Genomic DNA, 15,395 nt, shown 5'->3' on the forward strand with positions numbered 1-15,395 from the left:
CCTGCGCCCCGGGTTTGGAGGTTCGGTAAAGACCCCTCTTCCCTAGGAAGCAGCCTAGGAGAGAGAAAGGTGTTGGCCCCCGGGCCGCACCCCAGGACAGGGCCGCGCCAGCACCCGCCCAGGTCGCCTCTCTCGGACGCGCGCCCCCCCCCGCCCCCAGACAGCCAGGTTCCGGGAGCGCGCATGTGCGCGGGGGCCCCCCGGGCGCGCAGCGCGAACCGGAGCGGCGCGCCCCTCCCGCCTGCTGAAATTCAAACGAGGCGAACTCCCTCCGCGCGGCGCCGCGCCGGCAGAGAGGTCGAGGCAGGGGCGCGTCGGAGGGGCCGCGTTCCCTGCGCCGGCAAGTCCGAGCTTCCCGGGGCGGGGTCGAACCCGCGGCCAACGTGAGCGCCGGAGGCTTAAAGCGCGGCGGTCCTCGCCGGCGACCCCACGATGGCTACCGAGCAGTGGTTCGTGGAGCCGCTCCCCCCGGGCCCTGGGGAAACACCGCCCCCGGACGACTTGGAAGCTGGGGCGCAGCTCTGCGGAGACGCCTCCTGGTTGGCGTCCCCTGGCGGACCTGGGGATCCACCGGAGGCGGAACCGGAGGACGTCCAGGGGCAGCTGCAGGAGGCCTCTACCGCTACTCCTTCCCCCGAGCCTCTGGCCCCGGGGCCCGCCCCGCCTCGCCTCCCCTTGGACACCATGTTCAGCCCCATCACGGAACAGCTCCGCTACCTGCTCAAGAAGGCAGATGATTTCCAGAGCTACTTACTTTACAGGTGATGCTGGACGGGGTCCTAGCTCCCGAGAGGGTAACTGAGTTACCTGAGGAGACTGAGGAGAGGGTAACAGTACAAGCAACACACGCTAGGTTCCCAAACTCAAAAGCATCAGAAACCAGAGACAGTAAACGAAGCTCGTTGATTGGGGATCCCATTTCGAAGAGTGATGAGGACTATGTAGAAATTCGGGGTTAGGGAGCACCTGCTATTATGTGGCCCCCAGGGGCTGCCAATTCACGAGGACTTTTCTCCCAGTTTTTTAACTGTTGGCTTATATTTTGAACCCTGGGCAAGCTAAACAAAACCAATCTGTGCCAGATTTGGCCCATGGGCTACCAGTGTGAGACACACACACACACACACACACACACACACACACACACACTGAAACCCCCAAGGGATAGCATGATTCCCAGCCCAGGGGGAAAGGGGCTGTAATTCTCACATTTCCAGTATCCATTGGAATCCTCTGGGAGGCTGTTTAAACCCTAGATTTCTGGGCTCCACCCTACAGGAAATTTTGAGTGAAAGTCAGTTGCAGAATTCAGGTGTCAGCATCTTAACAAGTGTTCCCAATGGTTTTGATGCAAATGATCCTGGAAGATATTCTGAGAAAGGCCTGGCACAGGGGGAATTTTTAATAGGGGGTCCAGGCTAGGGGTACAAGTCGGCAGTGAATAGAATGGAATGGACTCCAGGCAAAGGCCTCCTTTTCTATTTAGCAGGGACCGCGTGCAGAAGGAACAGCTGGCCAAGGCCATGCCCACCTTCTTACAGATGTGTGAGCCCTACTTTCTCTACCTGGAGGCAGCTGCACGGAGTGTGCCCCCCATCTACGGAGCCCTGCAGGAGCTGGTCCGAAAGGGGGTGTGTAAAAGGGGGTCTAGGGTTTCCTAGACCCCATGCCCTTTTCATCAGAACCTCAGGAGTGGGAGATGGTGGGGGGAGGGCGATCCTGGCAGGCCAGCTAATCTCATTATGCCCCTTCTTCCATGCAGCTGTTGGAGATATCCCAACAGCTGACCCTGCGCCTGGAACAGCTGGTCCTCATGTATGCCTCCTTTGGGTTCGTGGACCTGGAGGAGACTGACCCCCTAAGGTAAAAGGGTAGGAGACTGGAATGGGGGTGGAGAGAGGGTGGAGTCCAGAGCCCTGCCTCATTCCCCCACTCTCCTGTCTACTGTCAGCATCTCCTGTTTCTTCTGTGGGAGGTTCTCCATCAGCCCTTCCCATGAAGTGTCCATCTTCAGATACTGTGCCCCAGCCGCCTACACCGCCAGCCGCTTCCCCCGATACCTCTATAAGAAGATGCGATGGAACCTGGAAACCACCCCAGAGCCCAGTGGCAGGGGGCAAGATTCCCATGTGGATTAGTGAGTGCCCTTATAAAACCAAAATTCTCCCCTCTCTTTGCAGAATGCCAGTGTGGGCCTCTGAACCACCATCACCACCACCACCACCACCACCACCACCACCACCACCACGGAAAGCCAAGCAGGAAACCAAAGCTCTTTGAAAGGCCATCCCACCTTAAAAAATCACCCTTCCATTAAAATAAAAATCCTCATCTTAAAAGTAGGCTAGCAGGGAGAAAAGGCCTCAATATTGAGCTACATCCCTACCTGAGAATTTGAGGGCAAATTCTGATGAGTTTCCACTTGCTCCCAAATTCAAAGCCCTCAACAGAAGCTAGTTAACTGCTCATTCTTAACTGATGCCCCCTCCCCTCCCAGCTACTTCCTGTGCTATCGAGATACATGGGAAGACACAGGCAAGAGCCCGGCCAATTCGTGCCCCCAGATCCAGAAGCTGTGGTCCATTGGCCGCTGGGTGCCGCTGGGACCTGCGGAGGATGACCTTTATTCATGGTAGGAGCTAGGGTGATGGCAAAGTAGGTTTGCGGCCTGGAGGGAGGGGCGGAACCCCACCAAAGACCATCCACTTCTCCCAACATTGTTTCCCTTGGTAATAAGGATAGCATTTTATTGTGCCCTGAAAAGTGCTTTATGCAGACTTGTGTCACAACCCATTTAAGTCTGTGCTACAAGCCCCATCTTACAAAGAAGTAAACAGGTGCTCAGAGAGGTTAAGTTACCTGCCTAAGGACACACAGCAGCTGGGTGATAGATAGGCCAGGCCAGGGATAGAGTCGTGCAGCCTCCCAGAGCCATTACCCTCTAGGTTTCTCCTCAACAGGGAAACCACTTTCCCCCCAGGGTTCTTCCCACCCCCAGCTGAAACAAAGCCTCTTTCAGCCACAGCCTCTCACTCGAGGGGAGGGGCTCCCGAGGAGCAGGGGGCGCTCACGTCCAGGCCTGTCTGTCCTGGCCCCCAGGATTTTGTGCCCGCAGCCGCCGGGAGACTACCAGCAGCTGCTGACCATCGGCTTCGAGGAGCCCTCGCACATGCTGGCCACCGACCTGCTGGTGCAGATTCTCACCGGCCAGGCAGGCCCGGCCCGGCCCCCGAGCGCGGCCGGGCCCGCGGCGTGGGCCGCGCAGGGGTCTTGAGCCTGGAGAGAGGATGGGAGCTGGAGCTTGACAGTTCCAAACTCCAGGAGAGGGAGCAGGGGAGGGGCTCACTCGTTCTCCCAGGGCACCTCGGCCTCGCCTTCCAAAGGGCCGGGCCGAGCTGGCCAGTCCGCGCCGGGTCCGGCCCGGCCGCGGAGCACTGCGCGTGGACACACCAGTTTTGCGTTAAATAAAAGAAAGAAAGAGGTCACAGGCTCAGCGTCCGCTCCGAGTGCCGCGCCCCACCCCTTGGGGCGAGGAGCCCCGCCCACTCGCGCGGCCTTCTGGGAAATGTAGTCTTTGAAACAAAAACGAAGTCCCCCTCGACTGGCGGACAAGCACACGGGGCATGCGCAGAGGTGCACATGAAGCTAAAAGGGAAGTAGCAGTGCCTGTCAACAACCGGAACCCAAAAAACCGCAAGTTTTGGGTAGCCGGGAAATTCAACGCCCAATGGGGGAAGGGACCCCGGAGCCACGCCCACTCTCGTATTTTGACCCGGAAGTGACTTTTTTACCGAAAAGACTATATTTCCCGACGTGCCCCCGGAAAGGGCCCGGGATCAGTTTCCTAAAGGCCGGAGTCGAACCTTCCTCTTGCAGCTTTTGGATCGTGGAGCGGGCAGGTCGTCCTACTCCGCGGGGTGTCCGGGGCGCTGGCGGGTGGGAAAGCCGTAAGGATCTCCAAGTTGGGATCTCTAAGCGTAGCTCCGACCTTGGACTGGAAAGGAGACCCAGGTTGGGAGAGGTGAACTCACCTGCTCAAAGCTCCGGCGAGCAAGTGGCGGAGCTCGAACCTCAACTGGGTCTTTGCGATTGCAGCTGGTCCCTTGCGAGAGGAAGGGTGGCCTTCCTGACCCGCTGTCACTCATCTGCGAGGTACCCCTCCTTTAAGTCGTGCCTTTTCGTTCCTTGCAGCTTTTGTTGAGTGGGAGCAGAGACCTAACCTTGACCCTTTTGAGCAAAGCACTCGCTTACCTAAAACTCGCTTACCTGGCACACAGTATTGTAAGCCCCTGTTTAAGATGACAAAAAGAGACGTGTGAAGTAAAATGAATCAGGATCGGAAAGCAAAACCCTTGGTCTTTTTTAGGGGGCCGTGTGTGTGTGTACAGTTTCTGACTTCAAGGATTGTTTAATCTGAATGAGTTAAAGGGGTTTCTGAAACTCCCTCATACTGTGTTAGCCCCTGTGAATTACACACATACATTGTAAGACTCTTCAGCTTGGTTCAATAGAAATTTAAATTGAGCCACAAATGCAAGTCACATACGTTATTTCAAACTTCCTAGTAACCACATTTTTTAAAATGAGGTAAAAAAAAATGACATTAATTTTAGTGATTTTTATTTAACCTAACATATCCAAAATACTGTTTCAGCATATAATCAGTGCAATAAATTATTGAGCTATTTCTGTTTTGGGGGCACTAGGTCTTTGAAATCTGGTGTGTGTATATGTATATATATATATTTTTTTTAAGATTTTATTTATTTGAGAGAGAATGCAAGCGGGGAGGGGCAGAGGGAGAGCAAGAAGCAGACTCCCTACTGAGCAGGGAGCCCAGTAGGGGCTCCATTCCAGGACCCTGAGATCATGACCTGAGTTCAAGGCAGACCCTTAACTGACTGAGCCACCTAGGCACCCTGGTGTGTATTTCACACTTACAGCACATCTCAGTTCAGACCAGCTTTAGACGGTCTCCCCTTTTTTCCCCTAATATTTCATTTTTTTATTTGAGAGCGAGCGAGCACAAGCAGGGGGAGCAGCAGAGGGAGAGGGAGAAGCAGGTTCCCCACTAAGCAGGGAGCCTGACATGGGGCTTGATCCCAGGGCTCCAAGATCATGACCTGAGTAAAAGGCAGACACTTAACCCACTGAGCCACCCAGGAGCCCCTAGACTGTCACCCTTAAGGCAAATCCACAGGCCACTTAAACCAAAGGTTTCTGATGCATGGTGGCAGTACTGGCAGAGGAAGGAAACAGGCTTGATTTCCTGGATCCTGTTGCTCATGAACTGTCTATATTCATGAGTCTCCAACTTTATCATGGAATCGTGTGGACGTTCTGATTTTTAAGTCTGGGGTGGGGGCCCAAGAATGTGTTTGTGACAAGTTCTCAAGCCATCCTGATGCTGCTGGTCCGAGGACTACACTTTGAGAACTGCGAACCTACCCCTACGTGATGATGTTCTCAAACTTGGCTCCATGTAGGAAACACCTATAGAGCTTTAAAAAATACTGAGGCCAAGCTCCCTGTCAGATTTTGGTTTACTTGGCATAAGGGTGCCTCATGTAATTTTAATTTGCAGGAAAGGTTGAAACTCAGGTCCACACTTACATAATCCACTCTACAGGCTTCGTTCTTAGCTCCCCTGCTGGGAATTAAGAAGCAGCTCTGGGTGTTTCCATTTCCCACCTTGGCAGCACTGGATCTTTGCTTTCTCTGCAGAGTCACAATCAAGTATGTGCTCAGTGTCCTGATGATGGGATCAAGTAGTTTCTTTTTGGACTGAGCTTCTCTTGGGGTGCATGTTGTGTGAGCATTCTTTCATTCTTCATCAGCTACTTGTCCTCCTTATGTAGAATCAAGACTGTTGCTGGACCTGGGGCATACAGAGTTGGACAAATCCAAGAGCTGAAACAATGAGTCTAAAACATTCCTGGGGAATGCCCGGGTGGCTCAGTGGTTGAGCTTCTGTCTGCCTTTGGCTCAGGTCATGATCCCAGGGGCCTGGGATTGAGTCAGTCCTGTGGGAAGCCTGCTTCTCCCTCTGCCTATGTCTCTGCCTCTCTCTCTCTGTATGTCTCATGAATAAATAAATAATCTTAAAAAATAAATACATTAAAAAATTAAATTAAAAAACATTCCTGGGTCTTTTCTGAGTCTCATGCACCCCTAAAAAGCTGGTACCCTGAAATCATGGAATATAACTGTTCAGATACATTTATTCAACTTATGGTGTTCACAGACTCTTGAACCCCTTGGGTTGGGAGAGAAATTAAGGAGGGCTTAACAAATGACAGCTACAAGCTGTATTGCAAGCAAGTGTTGCTTGTTGCAATTTCTGTGTCCCACCCACCCACCCACCCCCAATTTTAAAAGTTTTCTAAATAGTCACATTTAAAGTTCAGTAGATTTCTCTCTTTTTTCAAAAAGATTTTATTGGGGCACCTGCGTGGCTCAGGTCTTGATCTCTGGGTCCTGGGATCAATTCTCCTGTTGTCACAGTCAGGCTCCCTGTTCAGTGGGAAGTCTGCTTCTCCCTCTGCCTCTCTTCCCTGCCCAGGCTTGCTTGCTCACTATCTGTGTTTCAAGTGAATAAAATCTTAAAAAAAAAAAAAAAAAAAAAAAGCTGCCCCAGTGGCACAGCAGTTTAGCACCGCCTTCAGCCCAGGTTGTGATCCTGGAGACCCAGGATCGGGATCGAGTCCCACATCAGGCTCCCTCTACCTCAATCTCTCTGTGTGTCTCATGAATGAATAAAATCTTTAAAAAAATAAAAATTAAAAAAAGATTTGAGAGAGAGCATGCACTAGCAGGGAGAGCAGCAGAGGGAGAAGCAGACTCCCCTGCTGAGTGGAGAGTGGGACATGGGGCTCCATCCCAGGACCCAGAGATCATAACCTGAGCTGAAGTGAGATTCTTAACTGAGTCACCCAGGCTCCCCTTTTAAAGGCTGGTTTTCCTCCGTGCTTTTGGAAGTCAGAAGCTCTGATGGCACTGAGCTCACTCATTGGTAGTACTACTGATATGGAGGAACATTTACCTGCCCGCTGAAACAAGGCATTTTCTAGCACGATCCGCTAATGTCTGTCGGGTCTACAGGCATGTGAGGTTTGCCATAGCTGGACAAATTATAAATGGCCTTGTGCGCCTTGCTAAGAAGCTTGTACCCTTCACCACCACCCCCTTTGTTGGGTACCTGTTGTTTCTGTCCCCAGAGCAGGAGCAACCTCTTATCACCTGTGTCTAGCCCGCGCCCAGCCCGAGGCATGCATGCCGTAGGCACCAATCGTTGTTGGCGAAGTCTGGGAAAAGGCCGGGCTTGAGCTCATTTGTCCGAACGCCGCAGTTCGCGCCCGCGCCGCCAGGGGGCACCAGGATCCGCATCGGGCCGGGGGAGAGCCGCAGCCCCAGAACTGGGAGATAAAGGGCACGTTCTGGGTTCCGGTCGGCGCCTCCTGGGCTTTCTCAGGCCTTCCTCCGCCAGACGCCCTCCTGCCCCAGCCGAGACGAAGAGGACCCAGAGGAAAACAGCCTGTACTGCCCAGAGAGAGGGGGCTTTATTGGGGGAGTGAGGATAGCGCAGGCGGTGACCCTGGCCCTCTAATAGTAAAGGCCAGAGGGCGACGCCAGTTGGGTTTGCGGTTAGACTGCGAGGAGCTGGACAGTTTCGCCGGCCGATTGAGAGTGTTTCCCAGTGGAGACTAACAGTTTTATAGACGACACCGGTCAATTTCACAAAGTCATGTCCAAGGGGGTCTGGTCGATTTGATCCTCCCCTGCGTGCAGACCGCGGGCCCTCCAGGCCTTCAGTGGATTCCGAGAGCACTCCTGGGCGCCCCCACCAGTTCCCTCTGGCAGAGGGTCCCAGCCTGCTGGCATCTCAAGGCTTCCGCTCCTCCTGGGGAGAGGAGGCCAGACGGAAGGCCAACGTCAGGCACCCGCGCCCCGCAGGAGCGACACCCGGACCCAGGGTGGGGCGCTTTGGGCCCCGGGACAGCCGCAGCCTCCTCACCCCGGGGCCGTGCCCAGAACTTTGCGTCCTAGCCCAGAGTGACTTCCCAAGGACGTGGGGGTGCATTTTCCTTGAGCCAGCACCCTGGCGCCCGCGGAGGAGGGGGGAGGGAAGAGCCACTAGCGCTAGAGGCCAGAGGGGAAAGGGAGCTCCCACCTGCTCCAGGCCGCTCTCTGATGACTTCCTGCGGGGAGGCCAGATCACCGCCAGCTTTCCGTCGCCCCTGCTCGCTGCGGGGGAAGGGAGCTCAGCTGGGGTTGCCCCTCCTGTCACCAGCTGGAGGCGGCCAGGACCAAGGAGGCCGGCCGCGCCCCTTAAACACACAGGCGTCTACCCTCCTTCCCACGGAAGCCTCCATCCTGAAGGAGGGAGCAACCTGAAGGAGGCAGGCGAACCCAGGGTGGGGAGGTGGAAACCCCTAAATTCAGAGGAGGATCTGGGAGTGCCAGAACTCAGGCGGGGTTCCCTGGAACCCGATAAAGACTCCTAGAATCCTCCTCCTTTCCCCACCAGGAGCCTAGGTGAGGTGGATTCGGGAGGCGACCATTCCGAGTTGGGGGTGGACCCAGGGAAGCGGGCAGCCCAGAAGCGATGGGCAGGGCACGGACAGTTGAGGGGTGGGGGTGGGGGGGTCCCAGGACCCTGGGAGCCCTGCGTGGGTACCTTGAGGGCCAGAAGAGAGGCCACTGGAGTTGGACTGTCGGTGAGAGCGGCTGGAGCCCACAGTCCCCAGCGTCAGGGCGCGCGTGGCTTACCCGTGAGGCTGGGCGCGGGCTCCTTGAAGTCGGCGGTGCCGTAGACGCTGAGCCGCTGGCGCTGCAGCTCCCGCTCGCGCTCAAGCACCTCGCGCACCTCCTGCTCCAGCAGCGACGGCGCGACCCGCGGCGGGGCGCGGGCCAGCACCGGGCACCGGCTGGGCACGGCCAAGCGCGGCCGGCCTCCGGGATCCGGAAGCCCCCGCGGGCCCGCGCCGCCTTCAGCCGCCGGCGAGGAGCCGCTGCCCCCGGCGGCCTCAAAGAATCGCTTGAGCTCGCCCAGCGGCTGCGGCGGCGGCCGGGCGCACGGCTCCGGGGCTGCGGGGCGCGCCAGCGCCGCCTGACGGTGGGCCTCACGCTCGATGTCTCGCTGCATCTGCGCGCCCGCCCGCGCGCGCTCCAAAGCGCGCGGGAGCGCGGGGCCGGGACCCGGCAGGCTGAGCACCGGCCGCACACGCAGCTCGACGAGTTCTCGGCCTGCGCGGCCTGGGCTCAGGCCCCGGCTTCGGCGCAGGCTCTCCTCGCGCTCGCAGCTGCGGCGGATCTCTCGCTCGATGGGCGTCTCCATGAGCGGCTCCCCGGGCGCCCGCTGGGGGGTCTCGGGGCTCTGTAGGAAACGCTGCAGGAGGGCTTCCGAGCCTGACCCTGAGGAGGAGGTCTCGGGATCCCGAAGAGGACACTGCTGGAGCACCCTCGCGCTTCCAGACGCCTCGGGGTCGTCGTTGCCAGGCCCGAGGCTCTCAAAACCCCCAGCTGCGCACGGCCCGGGGCGTTCCGCGTCCAGCCCCGCTGGTGCCCCAAGGACTTGGCTCTCTTGCTCAGGGGTCTCCACACCCTGCTCTGCGGAGGGCAGGGAGACCTTGCCTCCCGGCCCGGGGACCCCGCCGTCCTGCTCTGCCGCAGGCCCCGGGACCTCGCTGTCTGACCTGGGGGGCTCGGGGCCCCGCGCTTCGGGCGACCCCAGGGCTCCGCTCTCCGGCCCGGGGGCCTCGGTGTCCAGGGTTGGGAGCAGCTCGAAACCCTGAGTTTCCAGCGCCGGAGTTCTGATGCCCAGAGCGGGGACGCGGTGCCCTGCGCGGCACCTGTGGCACAGTCACCGCCCGCAGGTCCCAAGGCGTCGCCTACCTCGGCCGCTTCTCGGACCCGCCCCTGCCCTCCGAGAACGGCCCCCGGGGGCAGGGTTGGGCGCCGCCCCCTACACCTGCAGGGACGACTACGGCCCGCCCCGGCCCCGCCCTCGGGGCGGGGGCGCCCCCGCGGGGCTGCGCATTTCGCACTCTGACGCTCCTCGGGTCAGCTCAGGGCACCAGGCTTCTGGTAAGAGGGCTCCCTGCGCTCGGCCCGCCAGCTGGGGGACAAGTCCGGGTGCCGTCCGACTCACGGGGCGCCACCCTGGCACCTTTCCGCCCCCCCCCCGTCCCCGCCATTCCCAGGAGGCTTGACCCCCAACTGTGCCCTCCCTGGGCTGGGCCTTTAAGCCACTGGCCCTCCGGCGCTGGTGTCCTCCAAAGCCATCTTTCCGGCGCCTCGCTAGCCCCGCCCAGGCCGCCGGGCAGCGACGCCCTTGGCCTCGGGGCCGTCGATCCACATTCCACGCCTGCAGCGGACGGCTCAGACTCGAGGGGGCGCCAGGAGCCCTCTCAGGGCGCGCCCCGGGCTCCCTCCGGGTTTCTGGGCGCCCCGAGGCCTCTCCGAGAGGTGTGCACCGCCGCTTCCAGCCCAGAGGCTGCTCTCCCCTCACCCCTCCCGGAAAAGGCCGCCTGGCGTCCGCGGCCAAGTGCGCGTCCAGATTGAGGGAAGAGGGAGGGACGGACACAGCGCGGCCCGGGCTTAGCGGAGCGGCTGCGACTGAAAGGCGGTCACCCTGGGACCCAGGCGGCTGGAAAGGCCCGCAGAGGTACCCAGGCTCGCGGGACGGAGAAGCTCTGCAGCTGGCGGCAGATCGTGGCCGGAGGCTGCCCTCTGGCCTCACTCCACCATTCTGGGGTGACCAGGAAGAAAGATATAGTTACCTAGAGAAGGGGGGGTACACAGCCTCACTTCCTGTTCCTGCTGGGTGGTGCCAACAAGGCTCCTGGCCCCACCGCGCCACTGAGCCCTTTCCGTCCAAGGACACTGAGGGACTTCATCTGTCAGACCCAGTCACTGATTCCTCCCTGACTGCCTCTCCGTTAGCTTCTTGGTCTCCCGGGGGCACCATCTTCGCCTGGTTCCCTTCCGACCCTCCCAGGTATTTCTTCTCAGACATCTGTTTCACCTGCAGCAACAGGCTTCCTTTTTCTCCTGCTTCCCGTGGGGTTGGCTGATGAGAGAGAAGGGAGTGAGGTCAGCAGGTTTATGCTAAGCCCCCTCTAACCCACACTGCCGGCCTGTGTCCCTCCACTGCTGGTGCCACTCTGCACACCTGTCTCAAGGTCAAGGCATGGAAACAGCACCACCACCCCCCATCCCCCTGTACTGCTGCTAACCCAGAGTGTCTTTTTTTTTTTTTTAAGTTTATTTATTTATTTTAGTAATCTCCACACCCAGTGTGGGGCTCAGACTCACAACTCTGAGATCAGGAGTTGCACACTTCTCTGACTAAGCCAGCCAGGAACACCTCCTGACACCTTTATAAATCAACTTAAAAAAAAAAAAGATTTTATTTATTTATTCATGAGAGACACACAGAGAGAGGCAGAGATGTAGGCAGAGGGAGAAGCAGGCTCCCTGTGAGGAGTCTGATGCAGTACTCGATCCCAGGACCTCGGGGATCACACCCTGAGCCAAAGGCAGATGTTCAACCACTGAGCCAGCCAGGCATCCCTGTATTAAGTTCTCATCAGTTACTCGGTTTGGGAACACAATCTCTCCTGCCAGCACTGAGCCCCTGACCAATTCCAACCTTACTTTAAACACCATCTCTGTGCTGGTGTCTCAGATTTATCATCTTGCACTTCTCTGGGTTGTAGACTCATCTCCAACACTCCTGAGTGTAGCAAATAGGTCAAACTGGGCACTTTATTTTTTTTAGATTTATTTATTTTTATTTATTTATGATAGACATATATATAGAGAGAGAGAGAGAAAGAGAGGCAGAGACACAGGAGGAGGGAGAAGCAGGCTCCATGCCGCGAGCCAGATGCGGGACTCAATCCCGGGACTCCAGGATCGCGCCTTGGGCCAAAGGCAGGCGCTAAACCCCTGAGCCACCCAGGGATCCCCCAAACTGGACACTTTAAAAGCAGCTCTCTCTCAAGTCCCTCATTGGGCTCCCTGTGGGGAGCCTGCTTCTCCCTCTGCCTGTGTCTCTGCCTCTCATGAATAAATAAATAAAATCTTTAAAAAAGTGAAAACTGAGCTCTCGGATCCCCCCAGCTCTACTCCTCCTCACTATGTGTGGAAACTTATCTATTCTGTTTTTCATGCCCCGTACCTGGGAATCTACCTCAACTTCTCTCTCAGCCGTGCTCCAATCCAGCCATATATTGGATTGCTGTTGGATCTGTAGGCTCTGCCTCCAAAACATATTCTGAACATGTCCACTTCTCTCAACCCTCATCCCAGCCACTTCACTGTCCTCCAGTGGTTCCCACCACACTCAGAAAAAAAAAAAAAATCCAAATTCCCTACTCTGACCCAGAAGGCCCTACCCATTTCTAAGATCTCATCTTGACACTCTCTTGTCACTCCTCCATTCTCTCCCCTCAGACCTGCCAAGTTCACTCCTGCCTCAGGCCCTTTGCACTTACTTGCCTTTTCCTCTGCTTGGAATGACTCATCACAAAGCTGGCTTTTGCTATGCAGGTTTTGACTTAAATATCACTTTTTTAGACAAATAGTCCCTGGTCACCCAGCCTGCATCACACACAGTCCTTCCTCATAACCCTAACCCTACTATTGGCTGTAACCCACCCTATACAGGAGTCATCACTAATTGCCTTTATTTGTATATTATCTCTCTCCTCACCACCACCAAAAGTGAGCTGCCTTATACCATTTTCTGTCTGGTCACCCCTAGACTCAACTACCCCATGCCTAGAACAGTGCCTGGCACATAACAGTTGCTTAAGAATTATTTAATGATACTTACTAGGTGCCTACCCCAGTGCTGAGAAGAAAGAAACAAATCAGACTTGGAAGGTGCAGTTGAGTTTGGGAGACAGAGACAATTATAAATAGAACAGTCTTGGGATCCCTGGGTGGCTCAGCAGTTTGGCGTCTGCCTTCCACCTAGGGTGTGATCCTGGTGTCCTGGATCAAGTCCCATGTTGGGCTCCCTGCATGGAGCCTGCTTCTCCCTCTGCCTGTGTCTCTGCCTCTCTCTGTGAGTCTCATGAAAAAATAAATAAAATCTTAAAAAGAAAATAGAACAGTCTTGCCTCAATGTGGCACACAGGACAAGAATACAAAGGGAAGCCCACATACCATACATCTAAATATTTAACAGTTAGAAAATCAAACTATAAACAATTAAATAAAATATATTCTCAGACTGCCTGGGTGCCACAGTTGGTTGAGCTTCCGACTCTTGATCTTGGCTCAAGTCCTGATCTCAGAGTTGTGAGATCAAGCCCCACATTAGCCTCTATGCTCAGTGTGGAGCCTGCTTGGGATTCTCTTTCCCTCTCCCTCTGCCCCTCTTGGTTGGGCTCTCACAGCACTCTCTAAAATAAATAAATAAATCTTTTTAAAAAATACATCTCTCCTCCAAAAGGTATAAACAACCCAAATGTCCATCAACACATGAATAGATAAACAAAATGTGGTAGATCCATACAATGGAATATCATTCAGGGGTGCCTGGTTGGTCCAGTGGGTAGAGCATGCGACTCTTGATCTCAGGATTGTGAGTTCGAGCCCCACATTGAGTATAGAGATTACTTAAAAAAAATAAAATCTTAGGAAAAAAAAAGGAACATTATTCAGCCATAAAAAGAGTAAAATACTGACACACACTACATTGTGGATGGATCTTAAAAACATGCTGAGTTGGGGCGCCTGGGTAGCTCAGTCTGTTGAGCATCGGTCTTCAGTTCAGGTCGTGATCCCAGGGTCCTGGGAATGAGCCCCATCATCCTGGGGCCCTGGGAATGAGCCCACCACCTCCCTGCTCAGCAGGGAGTCTGCTTCTCCCTCTCCTGCCCCTCCCCCTGCTTGTACTCTCACTCACGTGGCTCAGTCTCAAATAAATCTTAAAAGAACGTTAAGCTGAATGAAAGAAGTCAGATATACAAAAGGCCACATAGTATATGATTCCATTTTTTTATTTAAGATTTTATATTTATTTATTTGAGAAAGAGAAAGAGCACGAGCAGGGGATAGGGGGAGAGGGAGAAGCAGGCTGGCTTCCCATTGTGCAGGGAGCCCCACATGCGGCTAGATCCTAGGACCCTGAGATTATGACCTGAGCCAAAGGCAGACACTCCACCAACTGAACCACCCAGGCATTCCTATGATTCCATTTATATGAAATGTGTGGAATAGGTAAATCTACAGGGACAGATTGGTGGTTGCCAGGAGCTGGAGGAGAGGGAATTAGAAGTGATTGTGATGGGCACAGGGTCTCCTTTCGGGGTGATGGAGATATTCTGGCTCCAGACAGAGGTGATGGTTGCACAATACTGTGAATGTGTTAAATGCCACTAATGGTAAATTTTATGTGTATTTTACCACAATTAAAAACTAATAATAAAAAAATATGTTCTCTCCTCCTGTCATGGCAAATGTACTTTCAGGATGACTTAGAAGGCCAGGTTCAAATGAAAACATTTTGAATCCCTAGGAGTTTTGTATGAGAATGTGGGACCCAGGGAAACTCCAGCTCTCAGCCTGGCCCCCTTTACTTCCCAACTTCATCTCTCTCCTGCATAGCAGAGAGCCTTGTGCCTGTACCTGGGGACCCTGTGCCATGTGTCCAAGCGTTATTCTCACCCCTCTGCCCATAGCTGCCCTTGACCGCTTCTCAGGCTGGAGATCGTGGGGTGAGGCACACCCTGGTTGCAAGGTCTGCATTCAGGAGGTACATAGGCCTTATCTTAAGCTCAGGACCATGTGGGCAGGGAATTCTGAGGTCTGAGTACACTGAGTAGGTAGGACCTAATAGAGAAGGGAGGAGTTAGGGAGGCACTTTCCCTGTCACATGGGGAGGGTCCTAGCTGGAGTGTGTCCTTTAGGGCAGGGGGCTGAGGGCAACATCCCTTCTCACTGAGGCTCATGTCAAATTGTGCAGCATGACCAGGACTGCACTGGGGGAAGGCGGGGGCTGTGGGAGATGAGCCTGGAAGATAGGAGGTGATTTCCCCAAATGGCAAAAGGTAAATGAGGCATGCTGGTACCTGAGAAATGGGGTGCTGGCCCTTTAAGAACAGGACTGGGGGGCTTTAACAGGGACCCTCAAGATTTGGGTAGGAAGTTCTCTGGACCTTCCTCAACACTGCGCCACCCTTGTTATAGCATCTAAGGGGTGCCAGGGTCCTGGAGGCCACTTGATCTGATTCTCCCATTTCACAAAAGGGCAAACCAAGGCCTAGAAACCTTGGGGCAAGTCATCCACAGTTACCCAGGGGCCAGGCCTCCTGGTTCACGTGGTACTCAGCCTCTGGTCTCCAGGATCCCTTAACTGGATCAGTCCCTCCCTCCCTGCC

At 55.3% G+C, this 15,395-nt stretch overlaps 2 protein-coding genes across 6 annotated transcripts; one reads left to right on the plus strand and one right to left on the minus strand.

Annotated features, from left to right (window-relative positions):
• The first annotated feature begins 280 nt into the window (after window positions 1–280).
• On the plus strand, window positions 281–3,483 carry C20H19orf67 (chromosome 20 C19orf67 homolog). Of its 4 annotated transcripts, none has more exons than XM_049098360.1 (6): window positions 281–761; window positions 1,487–1,631; window positions 1,763–1,863; window positions 2,015–2,137; window positions 2,498–2,632; window positions 3,100–3,483. In XM_049098360.1, the coding sequence occupies exons 1-6, from the start codon at window positions 433–435 to the stop codon at window positions 3,272–3,274; spliced, it is 1,008 nt and encodes a 335-aa protein (XP_048954317.1). In that variant the 5' UTR covers window positions 281–432; the 3' UTR covers window positions 3,275–3,483. The 4 variants fall into 4 exon arrangements, with proteins under 4 accessions (XP_048954317.1, XP_048954316.1, XP_025313557.1 ...); XM_049098359.1 differs by having other exon boundaries at window positions 284–761; window positions 1,490–1,631; window positions 1,952–2,137; XM_025457772.3 differs by having other exon boundaries at window positions 286–761; window positions 1,952–2,137; window positions 3,020–3,247.
• A 4,054-nt stretch (window positions 3,484–7,537) lies between these two features.
• On the minus strand, window positions 7,538–11,165 carry MISP3 (MISP family member 3). 2 transcript variants are annotated; one of them, XM_025457768.3, is made up of 4 exons: window positions 11,027–11,165; window positions 8,770–10,750; window positions 8,171–8,244; window positions 7,538–7,900 (listed from the first exon to the last, which is right to left on the minus strand). In XM_025457768.3, the coding sequence occupies exons 2-4, from the start codon at window positions 9,335–9,337 to the stop codon at window positions 7,883–7,885; spliced, it is 660 nt and encodes a 219-aa protein (XP_025313553.1). In that variant the 5' UTR covers window positions 9,338–10,750; window positions 11,027–11,165; the 3' UTR covers window positions 7,538–7,882. The 2 variants fall into 2 exon arrangements, 1 of the variants encoding a protein (XP_025313553.1); XR_007404361.1 differs by having other exon boundaries at window positions 8,678–11,165.
• Window positions 11,166–15,395: the final 4,230 nt, after the last annotated feature.

The sequence above is a fragment of the Canis lupus genome, chromosome 20 (genome assembly GCF_003254725.2).
Source record: "Canis lupus dingo isolate Sandy chromosome 20, ASM325472v2, whole genome shotgun sequence".
In the NCBI taxonomy this organism is placed as follows: domain Eukaryota; kingdom Metazoa; phylum Chordata; class Mammalia; order Carnivora; family Canidae; genus Canis; species Canis lupus.

Excerpts from the sequence above, each read along its gene's own strand:
- C20H19orf67 (XM_025457770.3), top strand. The coding sequence starts at position 433 with ATGGCTACCGAGCAGTGGTTCGTGGAGCCGCTCCCCCCGGGCCCTGGG. Across the intron at positions 1,864-1,951 it reads GAGGAGACTGACCCCCTAAG|CATCTCCTGTTTCTTCTGTG; the intron begins GTAAAAGGGTAG and ends GTCTACTGTCAG. Across the intron at positions 2,633-3,099 it reads GAGGATGACCTTTATTCATG|GATTTTGTGCCCGCAGCCGC; the intron begins GTAGGAGCTAGG and ends CCTGGCCCCCAG.
- MISP3 (XM_025457768.3), bottom strand. The coding sequence starts at position 9,337 with ATGGAGACGCCCATCGAGCGAGAGATCCGCCGCAGCTGCGAGCGCGAG. Across the intron at positions 8,245-8,769 it reads GCCCGCGCCCAGCCTCACGG|CGAGCAGGGGCGACGGAAAG; the intron begins GTAAGCCACGCG and ends CTTCCCCCGCAG.